The 23,030-nt window shown below is 43.2% G+C and overlaps 1 protein-coding gene across 2 annotated transcripts in view; it reads left to right on the forward strand.

Moving 5' to 3' along the window:
• Window positions 1-14,660, forward strand: part of golga1 (golgin A1) — a 128,825-nt gene extending 114,165 nt beyond the window's left edge. For both annotated transcript variants that reach the window (XM_039762686.1, XM_039762687.1), the window contains 5 exons: window positions 1,989-2,138; window positions 3,757-3,816; window positions 7,011-7,190; window positions 9,966-10,052; window positions 13,112-14,660. In XM_039762686.1, coding sequence (XP_039618620.1) covers window positions 1,989-2,138; window positions 3,757-3,816; window positions 7,011-7,190; window positions 9,966-10,052; window positions 13,112-13,192 — 558 coding nt within the window. In that variant the 3' untranslated portion in view covers window positions 13,193-14,660. The remainder of the gene's footprint in view (window positions 1-1,988; window positions 2,139-3,756; window positions 3,817-7,010; window positions 7,191-9,965; window positions 10,053-13,111) is intronic.
• Window positions 14,661-23,030: the final 8,370 nt, after the last annotated feature.

The raw sequence follows: 23,030 nt of genomic DNA on the forward strand, positions 1-23,030 counted from the left end.
TGAGGACCACTTTGCTAAAGTCAAATCTAAAAACAACAGACCACTTGATTCTGACTGTCACCCGTTAGCATAATTCCACATTACATTTACAAAGTTTATTTTACTAAATGTATTCTGTGTGAACATTACTAAAATTCAAATCCAAAGTTCCCATATTTCATCCAGAGGTCCAAAATAACCCCTTAGTTATGAAGACTGATCAACGACAGGCAGCATGTTAGCACTGATGTGCCCCGGGCATCGAGTAAAAGTACTGCCTCTCCCAGACATGGGCTCTCCAGGCTGACGTCAGAGTTTATTTAGATGATGATTTCTGTTGGATGGGGGAGAGACTGAGTTAGAAGAAGTGCTGCAAGTTAACGAGAGAAAATAAAAATAGGAGTAGAGCTGGAACGCATGGCATGGAAAAGAAACTCATTACTGTCTGGTAGAAATTGATATGGTGTGTTTCTTGGTGGCACATAGAGACCCGTTTTTTATGTACGGTACTGTCCATAATGTTTGGGACAAAGACTCATTTGTCTTTGATTCTCCTTGATACTTAAGGGGACAAGCCCCCTGAAACAAGTAGGAGCTGAATATGCCTGTATTAGAGGTTTGGCAGAGCATCACCAGAGAAGATCCTCACCACCTGGTGATGTCTATGAATCACAGACTTCAAGCAGTCATTGCTTGCAAGGGATATGCGACATAGTCTTAAATATGATGACATTAATAGACCTGCCATTGCTGTGTCGAAAAAGTTGTGGTACCCTGAAATGGGGGGACCTTTTAGAAAAAGTGTATGCAAATCCCTTAAATGAAAGTCTGCAATGTGCACTTTAATCACAAGTCTGAATTGTATATGGCCATGTGCATTGGTACTGTGTCGGAGAATCCTTGGGTACCACTGGCTTGACTTTGTGTTGCTCATGGAGTCCCGAATGAGGCCCATTACCTTTATTGTGAGGAAGCATCAGTTACAGCACTGCAGCCATGAGGCACAATTTTCCGAGGGTGATCCGGCTTACAGGACCCTCATTGCTGAGGACTTTAGCTGCTGGACCAGGTCAAGGGACGTCCATGTAACACCTGGCTGCGGCAGATAGAAGGTCATTCCCAGAGGGTGGGGCTGGACCGCGTGTCTGCCTGGGAGGTTGCCATCCAGGATCTTGAGCTGTTTCGTCATTTGGTGGGTGCGGTGACGCCCTGTACCAGTGCATGTTCCACAACCTGACCTGACCCTGAAATCAAAATATATAGAAATACCCATTAATGAAATGTGAGAATGTGCACTTTAACTACACGTGAATTTTTTTAATTTCAAATATAAAACCGTGGTGCACAAAGGGAAAATCTCGGAAAATTATGGCTTTGTCTCAAACATTATGGAGGACGTTGTATAAAACCCACTACTGTTGCCTGTGCCTTTACTTCTATTAAAACGGTAACAACACCACTCCTCTCTGGGGAAAAATGTAAGCTGGGTAACAATAATAAAAAGTAATAGAAATATGGAACAGTCAGCTGGACTGCAAGAAAAGAACAAGTTAGAAAAAGAAAGGAACAAAAGCAAAATTAGAGACAAGACCCTAGTGATCTCCTGCCAAAAAATTGAAATAGTAGAGGAAATGAGGAGGGGGCACATTCTTGTTACAGCACAGTGTACAGAATGTTTCAGTAAAATTAATTCTTAGTGTTCTAATTAAAAAAATATTTTTTATCATGCTAATGCTGTAGCAATAGTGGGCAGATTGGTGAGGACCCCATAAAGCCTTGAAATGGGCCAGCTTCTTGTTCACGATTTCTTTTGTCACATCTAATCCACATTTTGCCAAACTGACCAATTATATTTTAGAAATTTAAACTCTTGTAAGTAATGAGCAGTTTTTTTTTCTTTTCTTAAATGTGTTCACTTTTGTATATTTTATTTATTGTGACAGTACAGTGGCTTTTATCAGTTTAAACTTTAACAACACATGAGTGACTTTACTTCTTATTTGTTGCAGGTAGTTGATTTAGAAGCAGAAGTTCAAATGCTCAATGGCCAGCTGCACCCACCTGGGGCAGAACACAACGGACCTGCCTCTGGCGATGCCATCGCTCAGCTTCAGAAATGCATCAAGGAGCTGGAACAGCAGAATTTGGAGAAAAACAAGGTGTGTTTAGTTGTGGTGGAATCTTCTTCTCACTAAATGAAATTGCAAACCTGTTTGTTCAGCTGTCACCTGAATACTTTTATGCACTAGCCCAGCGTTTTTCCAACCTTTGAGCTGACATAACCCACTTTTACACATGGCAGTGTATTCACGAGCATCAAAGTGGATTAGAAGAATCAAGCGCAACATTAGTGTTATTCCTTCATGGTGAATTGAGGGGGTCAGCTGTGGCTTTCCTTCAGTGCTGCTATGGCCACAGGTTGGGAAACACTGCACTAGACTGTATCCAGCATGGGGTTCTAGCTTATCCAGTGGACCAGGTTCAGTGTTGAGAAGTCCACTGTGGATAGGTTCGGGCTCTTTCAGGACTCCCATGATTATTCTGAACTGCTCATCCTATCGATGAAAAGTCAGAGAGCACCTGAAAGTGAAGTGTTAATTGAAGGTTCCACATTTATGGTAGGTCTTTAAAAAGAAATTCACATGTCATACTTACAATCGCAGTCCATAAATCCCTCCATCTGCTTTAGGTGGGGGGTGTCACTCCATCATGGTACTGTAGACACATGCAGACAATTTAGAGTGAGACGCATTCCTGCAATAAACAAATATTTCTGTAAGGTCTGTGGTGGCAGATTTGGCCCCCATGATGCTACACACTGAGTTAGAGCTCAGATTTTCTGTAGTGCTGGTTTTCTCTAAGAAGCTGAACGCGAAATCAGTTTCACTATTAAGTAAATGAGAATACAGTAATCCCTCCTCGATCGTGGGGGTTGCGTTCCAGAACCCCTCGCGATAGATGAAAATCCGCGAAGTAGAAACCATATGTTTGTATGGTTATTTTTATATATTTTAAGCCCTTATAAACTCTCTTGCACTGTTAACATTATTAGAGCCCTCTAGACATGAAATACCACCTTTTAGTCAAAAGTTTAAACTGTGCCCCATGACAAGACAGAGATGACAGTTCTTTCTCACAACTAAAAGAATGCAAACATATCTTCTCTTCAAACGAGCGCCGTCAGGAGCAGAGAATGATAGAGAGAGAGTGTGACAGAAAAGCAAACAATCAAAAAATCAATACGTGCTGTTGGGCTTTTAAGTATGCGCACCGCGATAAAGCAGCCGCAAAGAAGGGAGCAATGTGATGGTAGTCTTTCAGCATTTTTTAGAGTAGCGTCCGTATCTTCTAGGCAAACAGCCTCTGTGCAAACAGCCCCTCCGTCAGGCGCAGAGCATGTCAGAGAGAGTGAGAGAGACAGAGAAAAGCAAACAATCAAGCATGGTGCGGCAAGCACATCGCATATCATTGAGGAGTTTTATTTAATACGTAATACATGCTCTGATTGGGTAGCTTCTAAGCCATCCGCCAATAGCGTCCCTTGTATGAAATCAACTGGGCAAACAAACTGAGGAAGCATGTACTTTAAATTAAAAGACCAATTGTCCGCAGAAATCCGCGAACCAGCGAAAAATCCGTGATATATATTTAGATATGCTTACATTTAAAATCCGCGATGAAGTGAAGCCGCGAAAGTCGAAGCGCGATATAGTGAGGGATTACTGTATAGTTCTTTTATTGTTATGGGTTTGTTTTACACTTTTTATTTTCTTTCAGACAATTAAGCAGCTGCAGCAGAGGTTAGTGGAGCTGAAGAAGACTTTTCAGAAGGAGCTGGTAGGTAGCAGATAACCTTGTGGGTTGAGACATTTCAGGTTTCTCCTGCTTTAAACTTTCAAGCTGTTTAACTGCCTTCCTGTTGTTTTTTTTTTTTTGTTTGTTTTTTAAAGCGTTTTAATGCTTGGGTGTTTCTCTTGCTCACCGCACACCTTGCTTGTCAGAACAGCTGAATTTATTAACTTATTTTTTAAATATGTGGTGTAAAAGAAAGACAAAGGTAGACATTTTTTGGGGGAGATCCACCCCATATATTGTACAAAAATCAACAAAACTTTAACAGCAGTTCCGCAGAGTAGTCACTATAGACTGAGTCTCCAACAAAAGAGAGACTGAAAACAAAGGACATACAGGAGGTTAAATAGCCCCAAAAGAAGAAAGAGACAGGATAATGAGGTGCTTACCGGAAATGAGGTCATCAGGGGCGTGGTGAGTAACAGGAGGAAGAAGAAAATTAGGTCTGGCATCTGAAAAAGGGGAGAGAAGAAGTGTTAGTCCACTCATTTTGCCCCTGTCCTAGCATGTGTGACAGTGGAAAATGTGAGCTGATTTTACTAATCGAGGAATCGGTATAGCAGATATATATCTGAGAGACAGGTCTAGAGCAGCGTTTCTTAAAGTATGGGTCATGGACACGTTTCTGATGGGTGACCACATAAATGTGTAGTAAAATTAGCCAAGTATGTCCAAACATGAATCCTGTGGCAAGTGATATACTGCCCTCTATTTAACATCCTATTTATTTCAGTAGTATACAGTCTGAGATGGCGCCTATAAATAAGACCATTGACACATCCCAGAGTGCACCTTTGGTTCTGTGGTACAAAAATATAAATAGTCCCCATGACATTACCACCCCAGTCACAACCTCTGACACAATCAAACTGAGATAACTGACAAGCATATAATGTCAAGGGAAAAGAAAGTGATGTGTGTAGCAGGAGGATGAGATAATTTTCAGTGTGTTATGGGAGGTAAGTCAATAGCGTTAGAATTTATATAGTGCCTTGGCAGTATTTTATGCCAAGTGCAGTTTTGGTGGCCAGTTGCATTTATGACATACATTAGAACATTCTAGATGAGAACAGGTCATTCAGCCCAACAAAGCTCGCCAGTCCTATCCACTTGTTTACTCCAAGAAAACATTAAGTCGAGTTTTGAAAGTCCCTAACGTCTTACTGTCTACCACACTACTTGGTCGCTTATTCCAAGTGTCTATCGTTCTTTGTGTAAACAAAAACCTCCTAAGGTTTGTGCAAAATTTACCCTTAACACTAGAGTTACCAGAGCCTACGAAAAACTCATAAATCCGTCCCACCTTAAATCGCTTCTTAAATCCCTTCACACCTCTCCGCCAGCGTCCTTTGTCCTCTAAATGTGCTGATAAAGAGAAGCTAAGAGCAGCTGGCTATTCCATCCCCCCACCAATTTAGAACGTGCACGAACTTCTCTCAGCTCAGGCCTTGATTGAGTATCCGGGAGTGAAGTGAAGTTTTAGAGTGGAAATAATAGATCGTTGTTTGGAACACACTCATTTCATGTCTGTTCCGTTTCTACAGTAATCTGTGTCAACACATTGTTAAAACAGAAACGTGTTTTATATTCTAGTAGTAAATGACAAAATTTAGGCATAAACTATACAATGTATGAAGCTTGAAGTCCAAATATCAAAGAAACATTTTCGCAAAAGGTACAAATATAACACAACAATTGCGCTTTTATTCAAAAATATAACTGCAGAAACAAAAATCCGCCTTAACATGCGACATTGACACCCGTTTATTATGACTGCCTCCGTGGCGCAATAGAATCAGCTGCCGACTGGGAATCAAAAGGTCACGAGTTCGAACCTGCACCGCTCTATTTTGAGAAGTAAACTGCTCTTAGTCTTACTATTTTAGAATAAAAGCATACATTTGATTTCAGTCTGTAACAGCTGGTGCAATTTATGATCCTTGTAAAGGTTAGCTTTGTTTTTTTTTTTTTTTTTTAAATTCACTTTTCATTCTCTCAGTCGCGTTCAGAATCGATCTATACAACCCCATCTGACACGGCTGTTTTCACATAAAGAAACGCTATAGCTCTGCAGTGTACTTGTGACGGCATTCTCGTACCAATGTTTGCGAAATGAAGTGTCTGCGTGCACTTTTCATGGTTTTTCGTAGGCTCTGGTAATTCTAGTTTTAACAAGTTTCCAACTGCGTCCCCGACATTGAATCTAATTTTGTAATGTACCTAAGTGAGATGGATATCTTTTTTTGCAACTTAATACATTTCAGCCTACTTGAAGCATGAAGGGCATATTTTTCAGACCATTTAGAACTGTCAGAACAACAGAAAATAACAAAATGGGTGAGCTGCGCTGCAGACTGGAACCTTCAGTGTTTGTCATTGTTTTGTCATGGTAGGGCCCTAGGGTGACCCTGTTCTCCCCTTTATATTATTTATTACATACATCTGAACAAAATGCCCCAAATCCCTGCTGTAGCCCTCATATGTTACGTTACCTGTTATACCTGTGTCCTCGGGCAACAAGATGCACCACTGAAATAGACAGGAGAGAGAACATTACACTTTCAATTATGTATAAATTAACTCAAGGTTTCTAATTATGCCGAAAATACAAATAGGTAGAGTAAAATGAGTGTTGGAAAAATAATACAATACAACCTAAGTAGCAGTTCATCTTGCCTCCATATGCTTACTACCAGGTGGGCCTTTGTCTTAGTATGTTGATTGGTCTCTGGTCTGGCTTGGTATTTGCTGCCACTTGGCCTTTGAATGGGGAAAGAGAGAGATGGCCTGGCCTCCTCTATGGAGAGAACCGTGGAGAGACAAAATACTAATACAACCTGGATAATAGGCTACAAGGTGGCTCTCTGTCTTAGTATGTTGATTTGTCTCTGGTCCGGCATGGCCTTCTCCATGAATGGAGCAGCCGAGAGACAAAGAGAGATGGAGAGGGAGAGGAAAAACGGCAGTGAGAGTAAGCCTCTGTATGACCCTTTCTTTAAAGTAATCTTGCTGCCTCTTGGCGCTCCTCTTGAATCAGTGGGTGTGTAGTTCCAAATGATTCAGGTCTTCACCATGACTCAGGCCCCATTGCAGTTCTGTTCAGCTGTGTCTGTTCAAGTCTTTTCATCATGGCCACCTGTGTTCTAACTCATTCTGTTCTTTCAAAATTTGTGGTTTAGAAAATAAAGCATGAAGTCGATTGTCCTGAGGTGAAGGAGAGACTCTGTTCTGAGCCCCCCATGCTCGTCAGCACCTCGACCACTGTTACCAACAATTCTGACCTAAATGACTCGAGGGAAATCAACTTTGAATATCTGAAGCATGTGGTCTTGAAATTCATGTCCGCTCGAGAGGCAGAGGTGAGTAGCATTATTTTAGACTTAAAGATGATGACTGCAGGCCTTCAATAAGACAATCAGCTACACATAATGGCTACCTCATTAGGTCCTCCTATGTAGAAGCAGGTAACGCCCCATTTTGCCCCAGAAACAGCCTAGAATTGTTTTGTGCATGGATTCAATAAGATGCTGCAGAAATTTCTTAGGGATTTTGGTCCATGCAGACTTGACTATGTCACACAGTTCTTGCAGGTTTTTGCCAGAATCCTTGACAAACTTATAAGATGTATTTTAATAAGATACTGGGACAGCTTAGCTAATAGTTAAACAGACAAGCTTGATGGACTGAATGGTCTCCTCTCATTTTGTCAGATTTCTTTCTTCTTGTGATGTGGCCTGTCTGGGGATTATCCCTGCCTGTCTGCCAGAACACAGCCATGGATAACTGGGTTAGGAAGTGGATGGATGGGTGGATGTTCGTTCTTATGACAAATACTGATCGATTTTTATTATTGTTCCTTCCATAGTCGCCACGGGGTCAGATTGGTTCATCATTAGGGTGTTGGTGGTGGAGTAAAGCATTTCTTTTGAGTTGCTGTTTGCAGAGGGAGGAATATAAGCATTAGTAAAAATAATGGAACTTATCTCCCTAGGCAGGGAATGTGGATGAATTCCACCAACCAGAATTTCAATGTTTAGATTACACATTTCAGTTTTAATAGATATGTGCTTGCTTTTATACTGTTGCTCATTCACATAAATGTCTAGTCCCCTACTTCCCTTTTTCCACTCCATCCGATCCCATTGGATTAAACCAAACCAGCATTAAACTAGAAAAAGACATTTAAGCCTGTTTTCCACAAAATGCCACAGTACCTGAACTCTCCATGATATGTGACAGTTAATCCATCTTATTCAATAGTAGGGTTGTGTGGTATGCTGGTACTAAACACATACAAAAAACACGATTTTTATTATGGTGTAGTGCCAGCCTTTTGTTTATTTTGGCACCGAAATTTAATGGCAGCCTTCAAGCAACTCACGCTCCGTTGTTTCTAAGTGCAATAAGAAATCCAAGGTGCGCCATCCACTATTTGATTTTAAATAAACATATTAAATATGGCTCGAATCACCAAGGGGCCCAAACATATATAAACAGAGACATACAAAAGGATTCACTCCCTTTGAAAGTCATCCTAATTTTCTGCATGACAAAAGATTTGTACACATTGTGAACTTGGCCCGGACACAGACAGGCGGACATGTTGTTCTTCAACCACCACATGTTTATTTACACTATATACAATATTAATTATGGTCACAAAGACCCAGTCCAGTGGTCACTCAGACCTAGTCACGTAGTCCTGGCCACAATGCCTTGTCTTCGGCCGCCTCCACAGCTCCTCTTGCCTCGTCCTCCTTCCACCCGACTCTAGCCTCGAATGAATGGAGACGGCCCCTTTTATAGAGGACCCGGATGAGCCCCAGGTGTTCCCGGCATTCCTCCTCTAGCCACGCCCCAGCGTGGCGGAAGTGCCGGCTGCTCTCCGGGCGCCATTATAAATCTTCCCCCCAGCACTTCCTGGTGTGGCGAAAGTGCTGGGGTAACAGGTCCCCAAGGCACTGGGGCGCCTCCTGGCGGTGACCACGGGCCCCTACAGGGTAGGGCTTCCATGCCCTGTACCCGTGGCCCCCAAAACAACCCGGAAGGCAACCCCCATGTGATCCAGGGTGGCTGCAGACCCACATCCAGTCCTTCCTGTCGTCCCGGCCGGGTCATGGCCCCAGGCAACATATGTATCCATTCTGCCTCACAGTTAGGAGACCCGGGTTCACTTCCCGGGTCCTCCCTGCATGGAGTTTGCATGTTCTCCCCGTGTCTGCGTGGGTTTCCTCTGAGTGCTTTGGTTTCCCCCCACAGTCCAAAGACATGCAGGTTAGGTGCATTGGCTATTCTAAATTGTCCCTAGTGTGTGCTTGGTGTGTGGGTGTGTGTGTGCCCTGTGGTGCGCTGGCGCCCTGCCCAGGGTTTGATTCCTGCCTTGTGCCCTGTGTTGGCTGGGATTGGCTCCAGCAGACCCCTGTGACCCTGTAGTTAGCATATATCAGGCTGGATGATGGATGGATGGATGCATCCATTCAGTACTTTGAATGTGAACTCTTAGGCTGTAATAATACATTTCCATAGTCAAGATGCAGCATTTGCTATTGATATTTAACTGAAGAAGAAAAACTCCAAAGTTCTTGTTTGCCTAAGTATTCAAGGCCTGCAAATTCATACTTTGTCAAGACCCATTTTACTGCAATCACAGCCTTCACTCTTTTGGTATGTAAGTATGTTCCAGTTTTCCATCTTGTTCGTTGGGGGGTTTTAGTCTTCCTCACCCCAGTAGCATAATATCTGGAATTAAACCTGTGTGGTTCCTTGCAGAAGAGATTGCGTGGAGACCTAATCCAGGGCTTTGAAATGCTCAGGTAGAATAGATAAAGTGGATCCAACTACTTTCTTTCCACTTAACAGCAAATGACATACTTTAGGAAACTGGTGGAAATAAAGAGACAGTGCAAGTAAGACTGAAGGTCAGGCAGCACTTCTTCACAAAATATTGAGTTGCATGGAGTGGAGTTGAAGTGGAGACAGTTTCATCATCAGTTAATGAAATAAGCTCACAGTGGATGGAATGGTCTGCTCCAATTTGTGGTAATTTCTAGGATGTTGAATCACCATTAATAGAGAGATGCTTGTTCTTCGTTCATTTGATATTTGAGCTCTCCATTATCTTGATTTTTCCGCAGGCCTACCAGTTAATAAAAGCTGTGTCTGTGTTGCTGAACTTTACCCGGGAAGAAGAGGACATGCTCAAGGAGACTTTAGATTATAAGGTGAGGACAGATACATGTGTCCAGTGGCCCAGACTCTTGCTCCAATTTAAGTGTGGCCTTATGAAAGTTAGCAGATAATGTTGTGGAGAAAGGTTTGTTCTCTCTTGGAATAAAGTACGCAGAGTTTCTAAATGGGAAATCAGAATTTAGGCAAAGCCGACCCAGTTCAATGAAGTAAGCCTCATAAGCCTGGCAATACCTTGTTTTAATACAATTTCTTATTATAAGATTGCCTCACTCTGTATGTTTTTCCTCATCATTATCTGACTCCAGCATCCCTGTGTTTTTGCCTAGTTGCCAATGTTTTCTCAACGGATGTAATCACTCCATTATCGGCCACCATTACCTTGACCCAAAGGACATATTGGCCTAAGGAGCAACACCATCTTCTATTTACCTGTCACATTCCTTGACTCTGACTTGAAAAGTTTGCCAATGTGTTCTTGTGCTTAATGGGTGGGGCCCACAATTTACCGCAGCAAGAAATCGTTAATTCCGCGGCGTACGCAGCGTGGCAAATGCAGTACCAGAACTCCATAAGACTAATTGGTAACCCAAGCAAAATAAATGCAATTTTTCTTATTCTTAATAATGATCAATTATAATTCGTAATACTAATCAAATAGGTATATCAAAGCGTTCACATCCGCACATTTTAATCCACAGATTTGCTTTAGGCAAACGATGCCGAAACATATGTAGGCATAATATTATTCTCAACAAACTATCTAATCATGTTTCTAAAGTTATTGTTTATTTATTGTTGAAGAAAACGGCAATGTAAGCTCGTAGGTTTTCTTGTGACAGAGAATATCGCAGTGGTGACAACACCGATCCATATATCAACAGAAGAGATCGGCAACGCAATGTAAACTTTAGCAAGAGCTGCTAAGCGAGGCAGTCTGTCCTCTAAGGCACGCCAAAAAGCAGTGATATCAGCTGGAATTACTTCACAAGATGCTATGTCCAGATAAGCTTGCCATTCATCTGCTGCAGCCATCATTGTTGGCACTGATTGTGCATGATCAGCAAAATTCTTTGATAAGAGTGGTAGCTGTCGTGGATCAAAAATTCTCACAGATCTGAATAGGTCTATTGCCGGCTGTTTGGTTCCCACAAAATATTCTTCAAGTTTTAGCAGCAGCATTGTGCTTTGCATCTTCACAGCTGCTGGTTGCAATTGGAAATCCGAACGATTTCAGGCAAGACAGTAAGTCAGACACTTTGTTGTAGACATTGACAGCCGTGAATGACTGTGCCTCAAAAGAAGTCGGAGTGTTCATAATTGGCTGGCAGTGAACAGATACAGATTCAAGTTCAGCTCTCAGCTCGTTAAGTTTATCAGTACTTTGCAGCAACGCCGACAGCTTCTTTAACTGGACTGTAGCTCCACTGTATTCAATTTCAGTAGCAACGAACGGGATATTAATGAGATGGTACAATAGGCTAAAGAAAGAACTTAAAGAAGTAATCAAAACTAATCATACTAATATCAATATGCCTCAAATGATGAGATTTCATTCAGATTTGGTATTTTCCGCGGCAGTTAGGTTAATTCCGCGGCGTGGCGTTTTACCGCTGCAAAACCCTAAATTCCGCGCCGTGGCGTTAAATTCCACGGGCTGCAGTAAATCATGGGCCCAATTAATGGGCGCAAAAAAAATCTCCTAAAGGACATGGTTACCTTTCCACCATTATCTTACGACCTTAGAAACACACCTATTGCTGCCTTCTAGCCACAGGAGTGTCCGTCTCTTATTTACTTGGCACATTTCTAAACCTCGCTTTTGTAACTTGTGGTGGCCTTCCAGATTACTTTAGAGAAATGGTATGGGCTTTAGATTTTAACTTGCACTGCCTGAGGCTATCAGTTACACTCCTTACATGCTGAAGCTACCTATTGCAATATACGGTTCAATTTAATTAAGGTTTCCAATACTCATAGTTTTGATTTCTATAATATCCAGGTCCTATGTGGACATATTCATTGACATTTAGCCATATGAGAGTAGCGACATCCTTTTACATGTTCTACTGTACAGGGTTTGTCTATTAAATAGCGAAACTGTGCTACTATCTCTTAAATAAAGCAGTATGTCATAACCATGCAGGTTTAAACCTGTGCAAACTGGCATTACAAACGAAAACACTCTCTGCCATTTAGTTAATTGTCAGTCACCCTTTAATGCAGTTGTGTGTGCCAGAATCCTGCTAAGTTTAAATGTTGAATAACGTGTCAGTTTGAAAGTTTTAGTAAACTTGAACAAAACACCCAATGGAATCTGTTCAAATGCTTACTGGGGAAGACTGCATGTCCCGTGTGCACGTGTTTTAAGGAACACGTTTTGAGTCAATGGTTGCAGTAAAGAAAAAAACATCAGATGTCTGATCTGCTCCACACCTTTGACCAGTGGAGACGAAGACTGCATTGGGTGCATAATTGTGAATGGGGAGTATATTGAAGCGGGGACAAGCATTAGAATGGTTATATAAATAAAAGTGAGTTATGGTGTCAGTCTCATTATTTAATAGACACACCTTGTATAACTCTGTGATGGGAATTTACTCAGAGTGTAGCCCTCCCTGGCCTTTCCCCAGAAATATTGACAGTGGGGATCAAGCACAGCTTGCTGGACAGTCCAACAGAAAGTTTTACCATACAACTTAATAGAGATATCCGTCCTCCAGCAGCCAGAAGTCCCTTATTATCCCTTATTACCCAATGAGATGAGAGAACTTCTTAGTAACCTGATGGTCTCCAGTTCATGACTCTTGGGAAGCGATCTTCTTTCTACTTTCCGGACAGAGACACCACCCTCACCGAGATGAGTGCAAGTCACTGCAAGTTCCACCACTCATGTCTGTAACCCATTAAAGACATCTCAAACAGGATAGCTACTATGGTGGGGAGCAGCACCCTGAGTGAATTCCTGAGTAGAGTTGGATTATGATACAATTTCATATATAAAGGAGGAGGATAAAAAGAGTATATTAGTCTTGTCGTGGTTGCCATCTTTGAAACTCATCTCTCTCTCTCTCTCTGTTTCTATCTTTCTAAGATGTCGTGGTTTGGGTCAAAACCTTCACCAAGAGGTATTATACGCCCCTCGATTTCAGGAGCCCCTTCGCACTGGAACTGATGCAAATCGATTCACCCAACTTCTGTCATGCCGTGGATTTTCTTTCCGTGGAGCGCCAGTGAACAGCAGGGCGTCAGCTCTGACTTTCTGACATCACTGTTGTTGCAGTGTTTTTATTATAAGACTTCACTTTTTTTAAGGCAACTGTTTACATCAAAAGGTTTGTATCGATGTATCCTATAATGTAAATAGAGATCCTTCACTCTCATTGACATGGGGGCACTTGCATTTTTTTCGGTTTTAAGACAAATTTGGGCTAAAATTGGAAATCATCATTCAGGCTTAGAGGGACACCATAATCTTTCTGTTTAGTAACGAAAGAAATTACCCATTAACAGTGATTAGTTTATATAAAATGTATGTTATAAAATGGTTTGGGGGAGAAATCAGGAGTATTAACTTTTGTTTATTGAAAATATACTGCCAAGGGTTCAGATCCTCTTACTCCATGATGAGGAAACTGTGGGTATACTTGTGAATCCTGTTGTGCCACTTTGCCCCACCAGAAACCCGGAAGCAGTGTTATAGCATCTCTGTCGGTAACACAGGAAACACAAAGGGAAGTCACCGTTACCTGGATTCTTCCCACTTGGAGCGGAGGGGGTGAATCAATGGCTGTGAAAAACGGCTTTTTACAAACTAAAACGATGCACCTGGGTCAACCCTCGCACTTCAGTTATTCACGTTTCATTCTAGAAATTCTCCCAGCACTCCATCCCGTAAGTGAAATTTGATCTGTGGGCGTCAGACTGGACTTTTTTTTTTTAATGGGATACACAGACTCGCAGAGCTTCCGCTGGCAAAAATTTGGTGTATTGCAGACCTTAAGTATGGCAATTGGAAACGAAAAAACTGAACCGGCAAAAATTGGGGTTTATCTGCCTCAAAAAGCTACTGACGTGAAAAATTGCCCGTAATGAGCATGCCCAAAGTATTTAGGTTTCATCTGCCATAACTTTCACCAAGAAAAACAGTTTAGAAGAGAAGTAAAGCAGTTTAACGGGTCTGTTGTTTAAAAGACCCAGCAGACTTTCTGAACACGAGAATGTGGACTAATGTGCGACGCAGTATTGTTTTATTTCAGTTTACCGATCTCTTCTTGTCATGGTGGCCAGCATCTCTCAGAATGTAACCTTTTTTTTGTGTGTGCGTGGAGACCCCCCTCTTTCATTTTCCCTGCATCACATTTTTTTTTTTTTAAACAAAAAAGGGGAAATTTGCTAAAATCCAAATAAAAGAAGGTACAGTTTGGGTTTTTCAACACCAAAAGCGGGGATGTAACGTACAATTCCTGCATGTCCTGTTGCTGCTGTCCATGATGGGATGTCTGATCTAAAAGCCGCCAGGCTGTCCGAGATGTACCTGCAGCCTGCCGCCTTGCCTTGCTTTGTTGTACATTCCATTTGAGAATATTTATATATAAATACTGTACATATGCAAAATTTCTAATACACTTGGATGTATATGACTTGACTCTTAACTTTTCGTGTTTCCTTTGCCTCGGGTGTTTAATCGAAGCCGAAACACATTTCAGGCGTGCAATGACCTCATTCTTTGGGTACTTGTTTTCCTTATTTTTCTTTCCTGAATGTGCCATAAACCTCTGGGTGTAATCTGCCACAGCGACTTCTAGGGCATGAATGGTACAGGGTGGAAAGAGATGTTGACCATTAGTACTTCCAAGCATATGTATGTTAAGTTAATTGGCAACTCGAAATGGTCCTGTTGTGTGTGACAAAGGGTGTGCCCTTTGTAGCAGTGCCTACATAAAGGAATCAAAATCCCAGCAGCTCCTGGGATCACGGCACCACCAGACTGCCTTTGATGGCCTTGCAGGTGCCATTGGGATAGGCATTGGGATTAAAATGGAGTCCAAGGGGGATTCTGATTATCTTTTGTGTCTGGTGGTCTGTTTATCATAAAGCCTTCTGCCTCATTTGTATTTCTGGATTACTGTACAATGGTCATCTTTCTCAAGGGTTACAGCTCCGCTCTGGATTTGTGTACTCGTGTGTTTGTGAGGCTTCTGTTTGGTTAGGAATCATAGTCTCGGAGCGAGCTCTACCTGTTTTATCTTGGTAGAGTAATATACAGTGGGTACGGAAAGTATTCAGACCCCCTTCAATTTTTCACTCTTTGTTATATTGCAGCCATTTTCTAAAATCATTTAAATTAATTTTTTTCCTCATTAATGTACACACAGCACTCCACATTGACAGACAAAAAAAATAATTTTTGAAATTGTTGCAGATTTATTAAAAAAGAAAAACTGAAATATCACCTGGTCGTAAGTATTCAGATCCTTTGCTCAGTATTTAGTAGAAGCCCCCTTTTGAGCTAATACAGCCATGAGTCTTCTTGGGAAAGATGCAACAAGATTTTCACACCTGGATTTGGGGATCCTCTGCCATTCCTCCTTGCAGATCCTCTCCAGTTCTGTCAGGTTGGATGGTAAACGTTGGTGGACAGCCATTTTAGGTCTCTCCAGAGATGCTCAATTGGGTTTAAGTCAGGGCTCTGGCTGGGCCATTCAAGAACAGTCACAGAGTTGTTGTGAAGCCACTCCTTCGTTATTTTAGCTGTGTGCTTAGGGTCATTGTCTTGTTGGAAGGTAAACCTTCGGCCCAGTCTGAGGTCCTTAGCACTCTGGAGAAGGTTTTTGTCCAGGATATCCCTGTACTTGGCCGCATTCATCTTTCCCTCGATTGCAAACAGTCGTCCTGTCCCTGCAGCTGAAAAACACCCCCACAGCATGATGCTGCCACCGCCATGCTTCACTGTGGGGACTGTATTGGACAAGTGATGAGCACTTACATTTTTGCAGTGGCAAGTGGATAACCGCCGAGTGGTAACAGGGACTACTAAGGAGGTACTGAGTGATTTGGAAATTGTAGAGAGAGAGAGAAGTGCTGCTCAGATTAAATAAGATGAAATCAAACAAATCACCAGGACCAGACAATATTTATCCTCGAGTTCTTAAGGAGGCTAGCAAGTACAGATATAAACCCTTGACACATATTTTAAGGAAGTCAGAGATTCCGAAGGACTGGAAAATGGCAAATATCATCCTGTTATATAAAAAAGGGTGACAGGGCAGACCCAAGAAACGACAGGCCAGTAAGCTCAACGTGCATCACAGAAAATTTAATGGAAGGAATTATTAAGGATAAGATTGAGCAGCACATGACAAGGACAGGAGTTTGACTGAAGAGTCAGCATTGGGCAGAAGTGGGAGGTCGTGTTTTACTAACAGGCTGGAATTCTATGAAGAAGCAACAAAAGGTTGTGAATTTCCCCTTGGGATTAATAATCTATCTATCTATCTATCATATAGTGCCTTTCATATCTATCTATCTATCTAAGGATACAACCAGAGTGGATCTTATGATATTATATATCTTTACTTTCAGAAAGCATTTGATAAGGTGCCACATGAGAGGCTTGGACAGATTTGTGGGCGATGAAATTTCATTTCAGTAAAGGTAAAGTATTACACATAGGAAGGTATAATGTGAGGCTTGAATACACAACGAGCAGTCGGAAAATCGAGAGTCCACCTTATGAGAAGGATTTAGGAGTCATAGTCGACTTGACACTATGAACTGCCAGACAGTGTTCAGAAGCCATTAAGAAGACTAACAGAATGTCAGGTTATATAGCGCCTTGACCTGTGGAGTTCAAGTCACAGGAGATTCTGCTCAAGTCTTTATAACACACTGGTGAGTACTGTACTGTGGAGTACTGGGTGACGTTTGGGTCTCCAGGCTACAAAAAGGACATAACAGCACAAGAGAAGGTCCAGAGAAGAGCGACCAGGCTGATTCAGGGCTACAGGGGATGAGTTAAAAGAGCTGAGCCTTTAATGGAGATGAAGAGGAGACCTGACTGAAGTGTTTAAAATTATGAAGGGAGTTAGTCCAGTGGATCGAGACGGTGACTTTAAAATGAGTTCATCAAGAACATGAGGACACAGTTGGAAACTTGTTAAGGGGAAATTTCACACAGACATTAGGAAGTTTTTCTTTACACAGAGAACGATCGACACTTGGAACAAGCGACTAACTAGTATGGTGGACAGTAAGACTTTGAAAACTCGACTTGATGTTTTTTTGGAAGAAATAAGAGGATAGGACTGGAGAACTTTGTTGGGCTGGATGGCCTGTTCTCGTCTAGAGTGTCCTAATGTTCTAATTCATGGCTGTGACAGATTTTGGTGGGGCAGGAAATCAAAATGCTGTGGTTGATGAGTGACAAAGCACACCTTCTCAATGAGACACTAGAGGACGCGTTCCATTAGCCTTTGAAATGATGCCCCCCCATGTTTTTAAGTCCAAAGGGCATCTCTCAAACCTGGAAAAGTCCTTCGGGGTTAAAGACGCCGTCTCCTCAGTAATGTCCCTCACTGTCTTCACCTGCAGATGCCTGGATTTCAGATCTAGGGAACTGAGCACTACTGTCCCATGCAGAAACACTAGAGTGTTGTGGGCGTCCCTATAATTTTTCAGGCACAGGACTTTCAGATTCTTGCTATAAAAAGAGTGATATTTTATTTGGGATTGTCAAGAATACACTCGGCCCACTCCCAGAGACAAGAAACACGTTCTACACAGTCAAGACCAAAAATTCGGACACCCCCTGCACTTTTTTTTTTAAAGAAGTGCGCCACTTCTCTCAGACAGTTGTTTCAGTTCTAAATGTGTTGGTCTTCACGTTAATTTCTTGTGTTTGCATTGGAGCAACACAAAAAGGCAGAGAAAAAAGTGCCAAATCTGATGTCATTCTACGTAGAACTCCAGAAATGACCTGGACAAAATTATCGTCACCTTTTCAAAATTGTTAGAAATAATTGAATTTCAATCATGTGATGGTCCTTTGATTTCACCTGTGGTAAGTATGAGGTACTGGAAATATAGAAAATGGAGAAAAGTGTACTCGGTCTTTGTGTCCGTGTGTACCACACTGAGCATGGAAACAAGAAAGAAGAGCCAAGAAGGGTCAGAGGATCCGAGAATCAAAATTATTTAAAAGAATGGACAATCTCAAGGCTACATGTCCATCTCCAAAGATCTTAATGATTTCTAGTGATGATGATGATGATGATGATGTGCACCAACATCTTTAAGAAGTTTACAGCCCATGACTTTGATGAGAAAAACTTATAGAAGATTGCAACAAAAGAGGATAAAGAGCCTCAGTCAACTTCCAGACAAATTCAAGCAGAGCTCCAGACACTGGGAACACTGGTGTCAACATGCACTGACCATCGCCATCGCTCTGAAATGGGACGCTGTGGTAGGAGACCCTGGAGGATTCCACTGCTGACATTTTAAAAAAAAAAAAATTAAATGCCAGGCTGGAGTTTGCCAAAACTTTCCTTGAAGAAGCCAGCATCCCTGTGGGGGGGAACATCCTGTGGACAGATGAGACCAAAAACAGAGTTTTTTTGGTGAAGCACATCGTTGTAATTTTTGTAGAAAACAAAATGATGCCTTAAAAAAAAAAAAGAATAATACAGTCCCAATGGTCAAACATGGTGGAGGTTCACAGATATTTTGAGGTTGCTTTGCTGCTTCTGGCACTGGATGCCTTGACTGGAATTTTGGAGCACTGTGTGTAGGGCCCACTATCAGAAAGCTGGGTCTCCCATCAAAAGTTTATGGGTCTTCCATCATCTAAAGGAACCCAGAAATGGTTTAAGACAAAGCATTGGAAAGTGAGCAGCAGTGAGTCGGGATCTAAATCCCTTAGAACAGTTGTGCAGAGATCTGAAAATGGCAGCTGGGGGAAGATGAGAGGGCTGGAGCAGATGGCATAAGAATTCCAGTAGAGGGGTCTGTCGTCGTACTGCCACAGGTTATCCTTCTGGAAGTTTCTTCCATCTTCACATGGGTTCTCTTGAGCTGAGCCAGTGTGACCATATGGTTCTTCGTCACCTTTGTTAGTGAGACTCCTCCGATTGCTCAGTTTAGCCAGGTGGCCGCTCCAGAAAGAGTTGCAGTTGTTCCAAACTTCTTCCATTTAAGAATTATGGAGGCCACGATGTTCTTGGAGGTTTTTGAGTTCTGTGCCCAACCCTAACACAACTACTGCCAAAACTGTCAATTGGCACACTACTCTGGAGGATGCTGGGAATTGTAGTCCATTTTAAGTAGTGCTGCTACAGGCCATCCTTCTAGAAATCTCTCCCATCTCCACCCAAGGTTCTGTGGAGTTCAGCCAGTGTGACCATTGCAGTCTTGGTCACCTCTCTTAGAAAGGCCCTTCTGCCCCAGTTGCTCAGTTTGGCCACCTCTAGAACGAGTTGGGGTTGTTCCAAACTTCTTCCATTGAAGCATTACAGAGATGACCGTGTTCTTAGGACATTTCAGTGCTGTAGGAAGTTCTTTTTGTAGCCTTCCCCAGATCTGTGGCTCAACACAATCCTGTCTCTAAGCTCTGGGAACAATTCTCGCGAGCTGCTGGCTTGGTTCTGGTCAACTGTGGGACCCTCTACAGCCAGCCGTGTGCCGTACCTAATCCGCTCTAATGAATTGAATTGATCACAGGTGGACTCCACACCAGGTGTAGAAACATCTCACCGACACAATGGGATGCACCTGAAGCCAAAGTTTATTTGTCATAGCAAAGGGTCTGAATCCTTGAGCCAATGGGATATTTCAGTTTAGTTTTAAATCAGTTTGGGAAAAATCCCTGAAACTGTTTTCACTTTGTCAGTCAGAGATGTTGATTGTTACTTGCTGTGGAAAAAATGAAATGAATCTAGCAGAAGGCTGCCACATATCAAAATGTGAAAAATGTGACAACAACAACATTTATTTATATAGCACATTTCATACAAAAAATGTAACTCAAAGTGCTTTACATAATGACGGGGTCCAACTACTTTCTGAATCCACTGAATAGATGAACGTAAACCCCACTGGAGTGTGGCTTGTGTTGTCAGTTTGGGCCTTTGTATATAATGAAGTAAAAGTTGGAGCAGCGCTACCGCGGGAAGAACTCCATTTCCCAGCAGCCCCTGAGGGGGTATTACCATCATTGGATGACTGAAGCGGGAGCAGGGGCTGCTGGGGACGAGAAAGGCCATTTGGAAAGTTGAAAACGGGGCCCGGCGGAGCAACGGGAGATCAGTGTTTTTGCGTAACCTGTCCGACGCGTGTAGTTAAAAGTCGATTGTGCCCATTAGGATGAATGGACCGTCTCGTGCCTGCCTGTCGTGGGTAGTGTGGTGGATTAGTCGTTACCCTGTGCGTCTTCAAAAGGAGTGAGCGCTCCTGAAAATCTCACCCCTCACCACCCAGGACTACCGGTGTAGGACTGCTTCATTCATTTATTACAGAAACTGTTCTCTGGATTGTCATCTTCACACCAAACCATTTCATCCGCTTTTACCGCATTGGACCGTATGAGGGCCTTGTCGTGTGGGTTTATTGTTGTAGTTCATTGTTATGTTAAAATTGTACCCCCGTAAGGGAAAGGGGAGGTCATCAATCTGAAGCTAACAGCACTTGGATGGGAGAGTCGGGTCAGGTTGGGGAGCAGGCACTGGTACAGCATGTTGCTGCACCCACCACACCACGAAACGACTCGGGACCCCGGTTGGCAACTCCCCCATGCAAATACCCAGTCCAGTCCTACCACCCCATAAATGACCCTCTGTTTGCCACAGCTAGGTGTTAGGTGGGTGTCCCCTTGGCCTGGTCCAGCCACTTGGGTCCTCAACAATGAGGATCACCCTCGGGTAATCGCACCTCATGGCCGTAGTGCTGTAAGTGACGCTCCCTCACGCTGCAGGTCATGTGCCTCATTCAGGAATCCGTGAACAACACAAAGTCAAACCAGCGGTGCCCAAGGATTCTCCAAAGAGACACCAAAGGAGTCCAGTCTTCATCTCAGGTCACTGGATAGCACCCATGTCTCACAACCATATAGCAAGACAGGAGGCATCAGGACTCTAAAGACTTGGACCTTCATCCTTTTGCAGAGAGATTAGGAGCGCCACACACACCTTTCCAGTGACCTCATGACCCCCGATGCTCTCCCAATACATCTACTGACTTCATAGGAAGAGTCACCAGAGTCACATAAATGTCACTGCCGAGGTAAGTAAACCTCTCGATGAGGTCGACACTCAGACAGAAAACACTGCTGCTAGATATATAGATAGATGTGAAAGGCACTATATAATAGATAGATAGATAGATAGATGAGAGGCACTATATGATAGATAGATTCTTTATTAATCCCAATGTGAAATTCCCATACTCCAGCAGCAGCATACTGATAAAGAACAATAAATTAAAGAGTGATAACAATGAAGGTATAACAGACAATAACTTTGTATAATGTTAACGTTTACCCCCCCGGATGGAATTGAAGAGTCACATAGTGTGGGGTCTCCTCAGTCTGTCAGTGGAGCAGGATGGTGACAGCAGTCTGTCGCTGAAGCTGCCCCTCTGTCTGGAGATGATCCTGTTCAGTGGATGCATTGGATTCTCCATGATTGACAGGAGTCTGCTCAGCGCCCGTCACTCTGCCACGGATGTCAAACTGTCCAGCTCCATGCCTACAATAGAGCCTGCCCTCCTCATCAGTTTGTCCAGGCGTGAGGCGTCCCTCTTCTTTATGCTGCCTTCTCAGCACACCACCACGTAGAAGAGGGCGCTCGTCACAACTGTCTGATAGAACATCTGCAGCATCTTATTGCAGATGTTGAAGGACGCCAGCCTTCTAATGAAGTATAGTCGGCCCTGTCCTCTCTTGCACAGAACATCAGTATTGGCAGTCCAGTCCAATTTATCATCCAGCTGCACTCCCAGGTATTTATAGGTCTGCACCCTCTGCACAGTCACCTCTGATGATCACGGGATCCATGAGGGGCCTGGGCCTCCTAAAATCCACCACCAGCTCCTTGGTTTTGCTGGAGTTCAGTTGTAGGTGGTTTGAGTCCTTGATTAGGTTCCTATACTCCTCCTCCTGCCCACTCCTGATGCAGCCCACGATAGCAGTGTTGTCAGTGAAGTTTTGCACGTGGCAGGACTCTGAGTTGTATTGGAAGTCTGATGTATGGTGGCTGAACAGGACCGGAGAAAGTCCAGTCCCCTGTGGCGCTTCTGTGCTGCTCACCACAATGTCAGACCTGCAGTTACTGATACGCACATGTTGAGGTCTGTCTGTAAGATAGTCCACGATCCATGCCACCAGGTGTGAATCTACTCCCATCTCTGTCAGCTTGTCTCTAAGGAGCAGAGGTTGGATGGTGTTGAAGGCGCTAGAGAAGTCCAGAAACATAATTCTTACAGCACCACTGCCTCTGTCCAAGTCGGAGAGGGATCGGTGTTACATATAGATGATGGCATCCTCCGCTCCCACCTTCTCCTGGTATGCGAACTGCAGAGGGTCAAGGGCGTGGCGGACCTGTGGCCTCAGGTGGTGAAGCAGCAGCTGCTCCATGGTGGTCTTCACATGTGACGTCAGAGCAACAGGCCAGAAGTCGTTCAGCTCACTAGGATGGGATACCTTTGGGACTGGGGTGATGCAAGATGTTTTCCAAAGCCTCGGGACTCTCCCCTGTTCCAGGCTCAGGTTGAAGATGCTCTGTAGAGGACTCTCCCCAGTTCCAGTGCACAGGCCTTCAGCAGTCGTGGCGATACTCCATCTGGACCCGCTGCTTTGCTGGCACGAAGTCTCCTCAGCTCTCTGCTTACCTGTGCTGCTTTAATTGTGGGTGGGGATGTCTCTCCTATGCTGGTATCAGCAGAAGGATGGTGGAGGGTGCAGTACTCCGAGGTGAGAGTGGGTTAGGGTGGTCAAACCTGTTAAAGAAGTTGTTCATCTG

The sequence above is a fragment of the Polypterus senegalus genome, chromosome 9 (genome assembly GCF_016835505.1).
Source record: "Polypterus senegalus isolate Bchr_013 chromosome 9, ASM1683550v1, whole genome shotgun sequence".
Classification (NCBI taxonomy): domain Eukaryota; kingdom Metazoa; phylum Chordata; class Cladistia; order Polypteriformes; family Polypteridae; genus Polypterus; species Polypterus senegalus.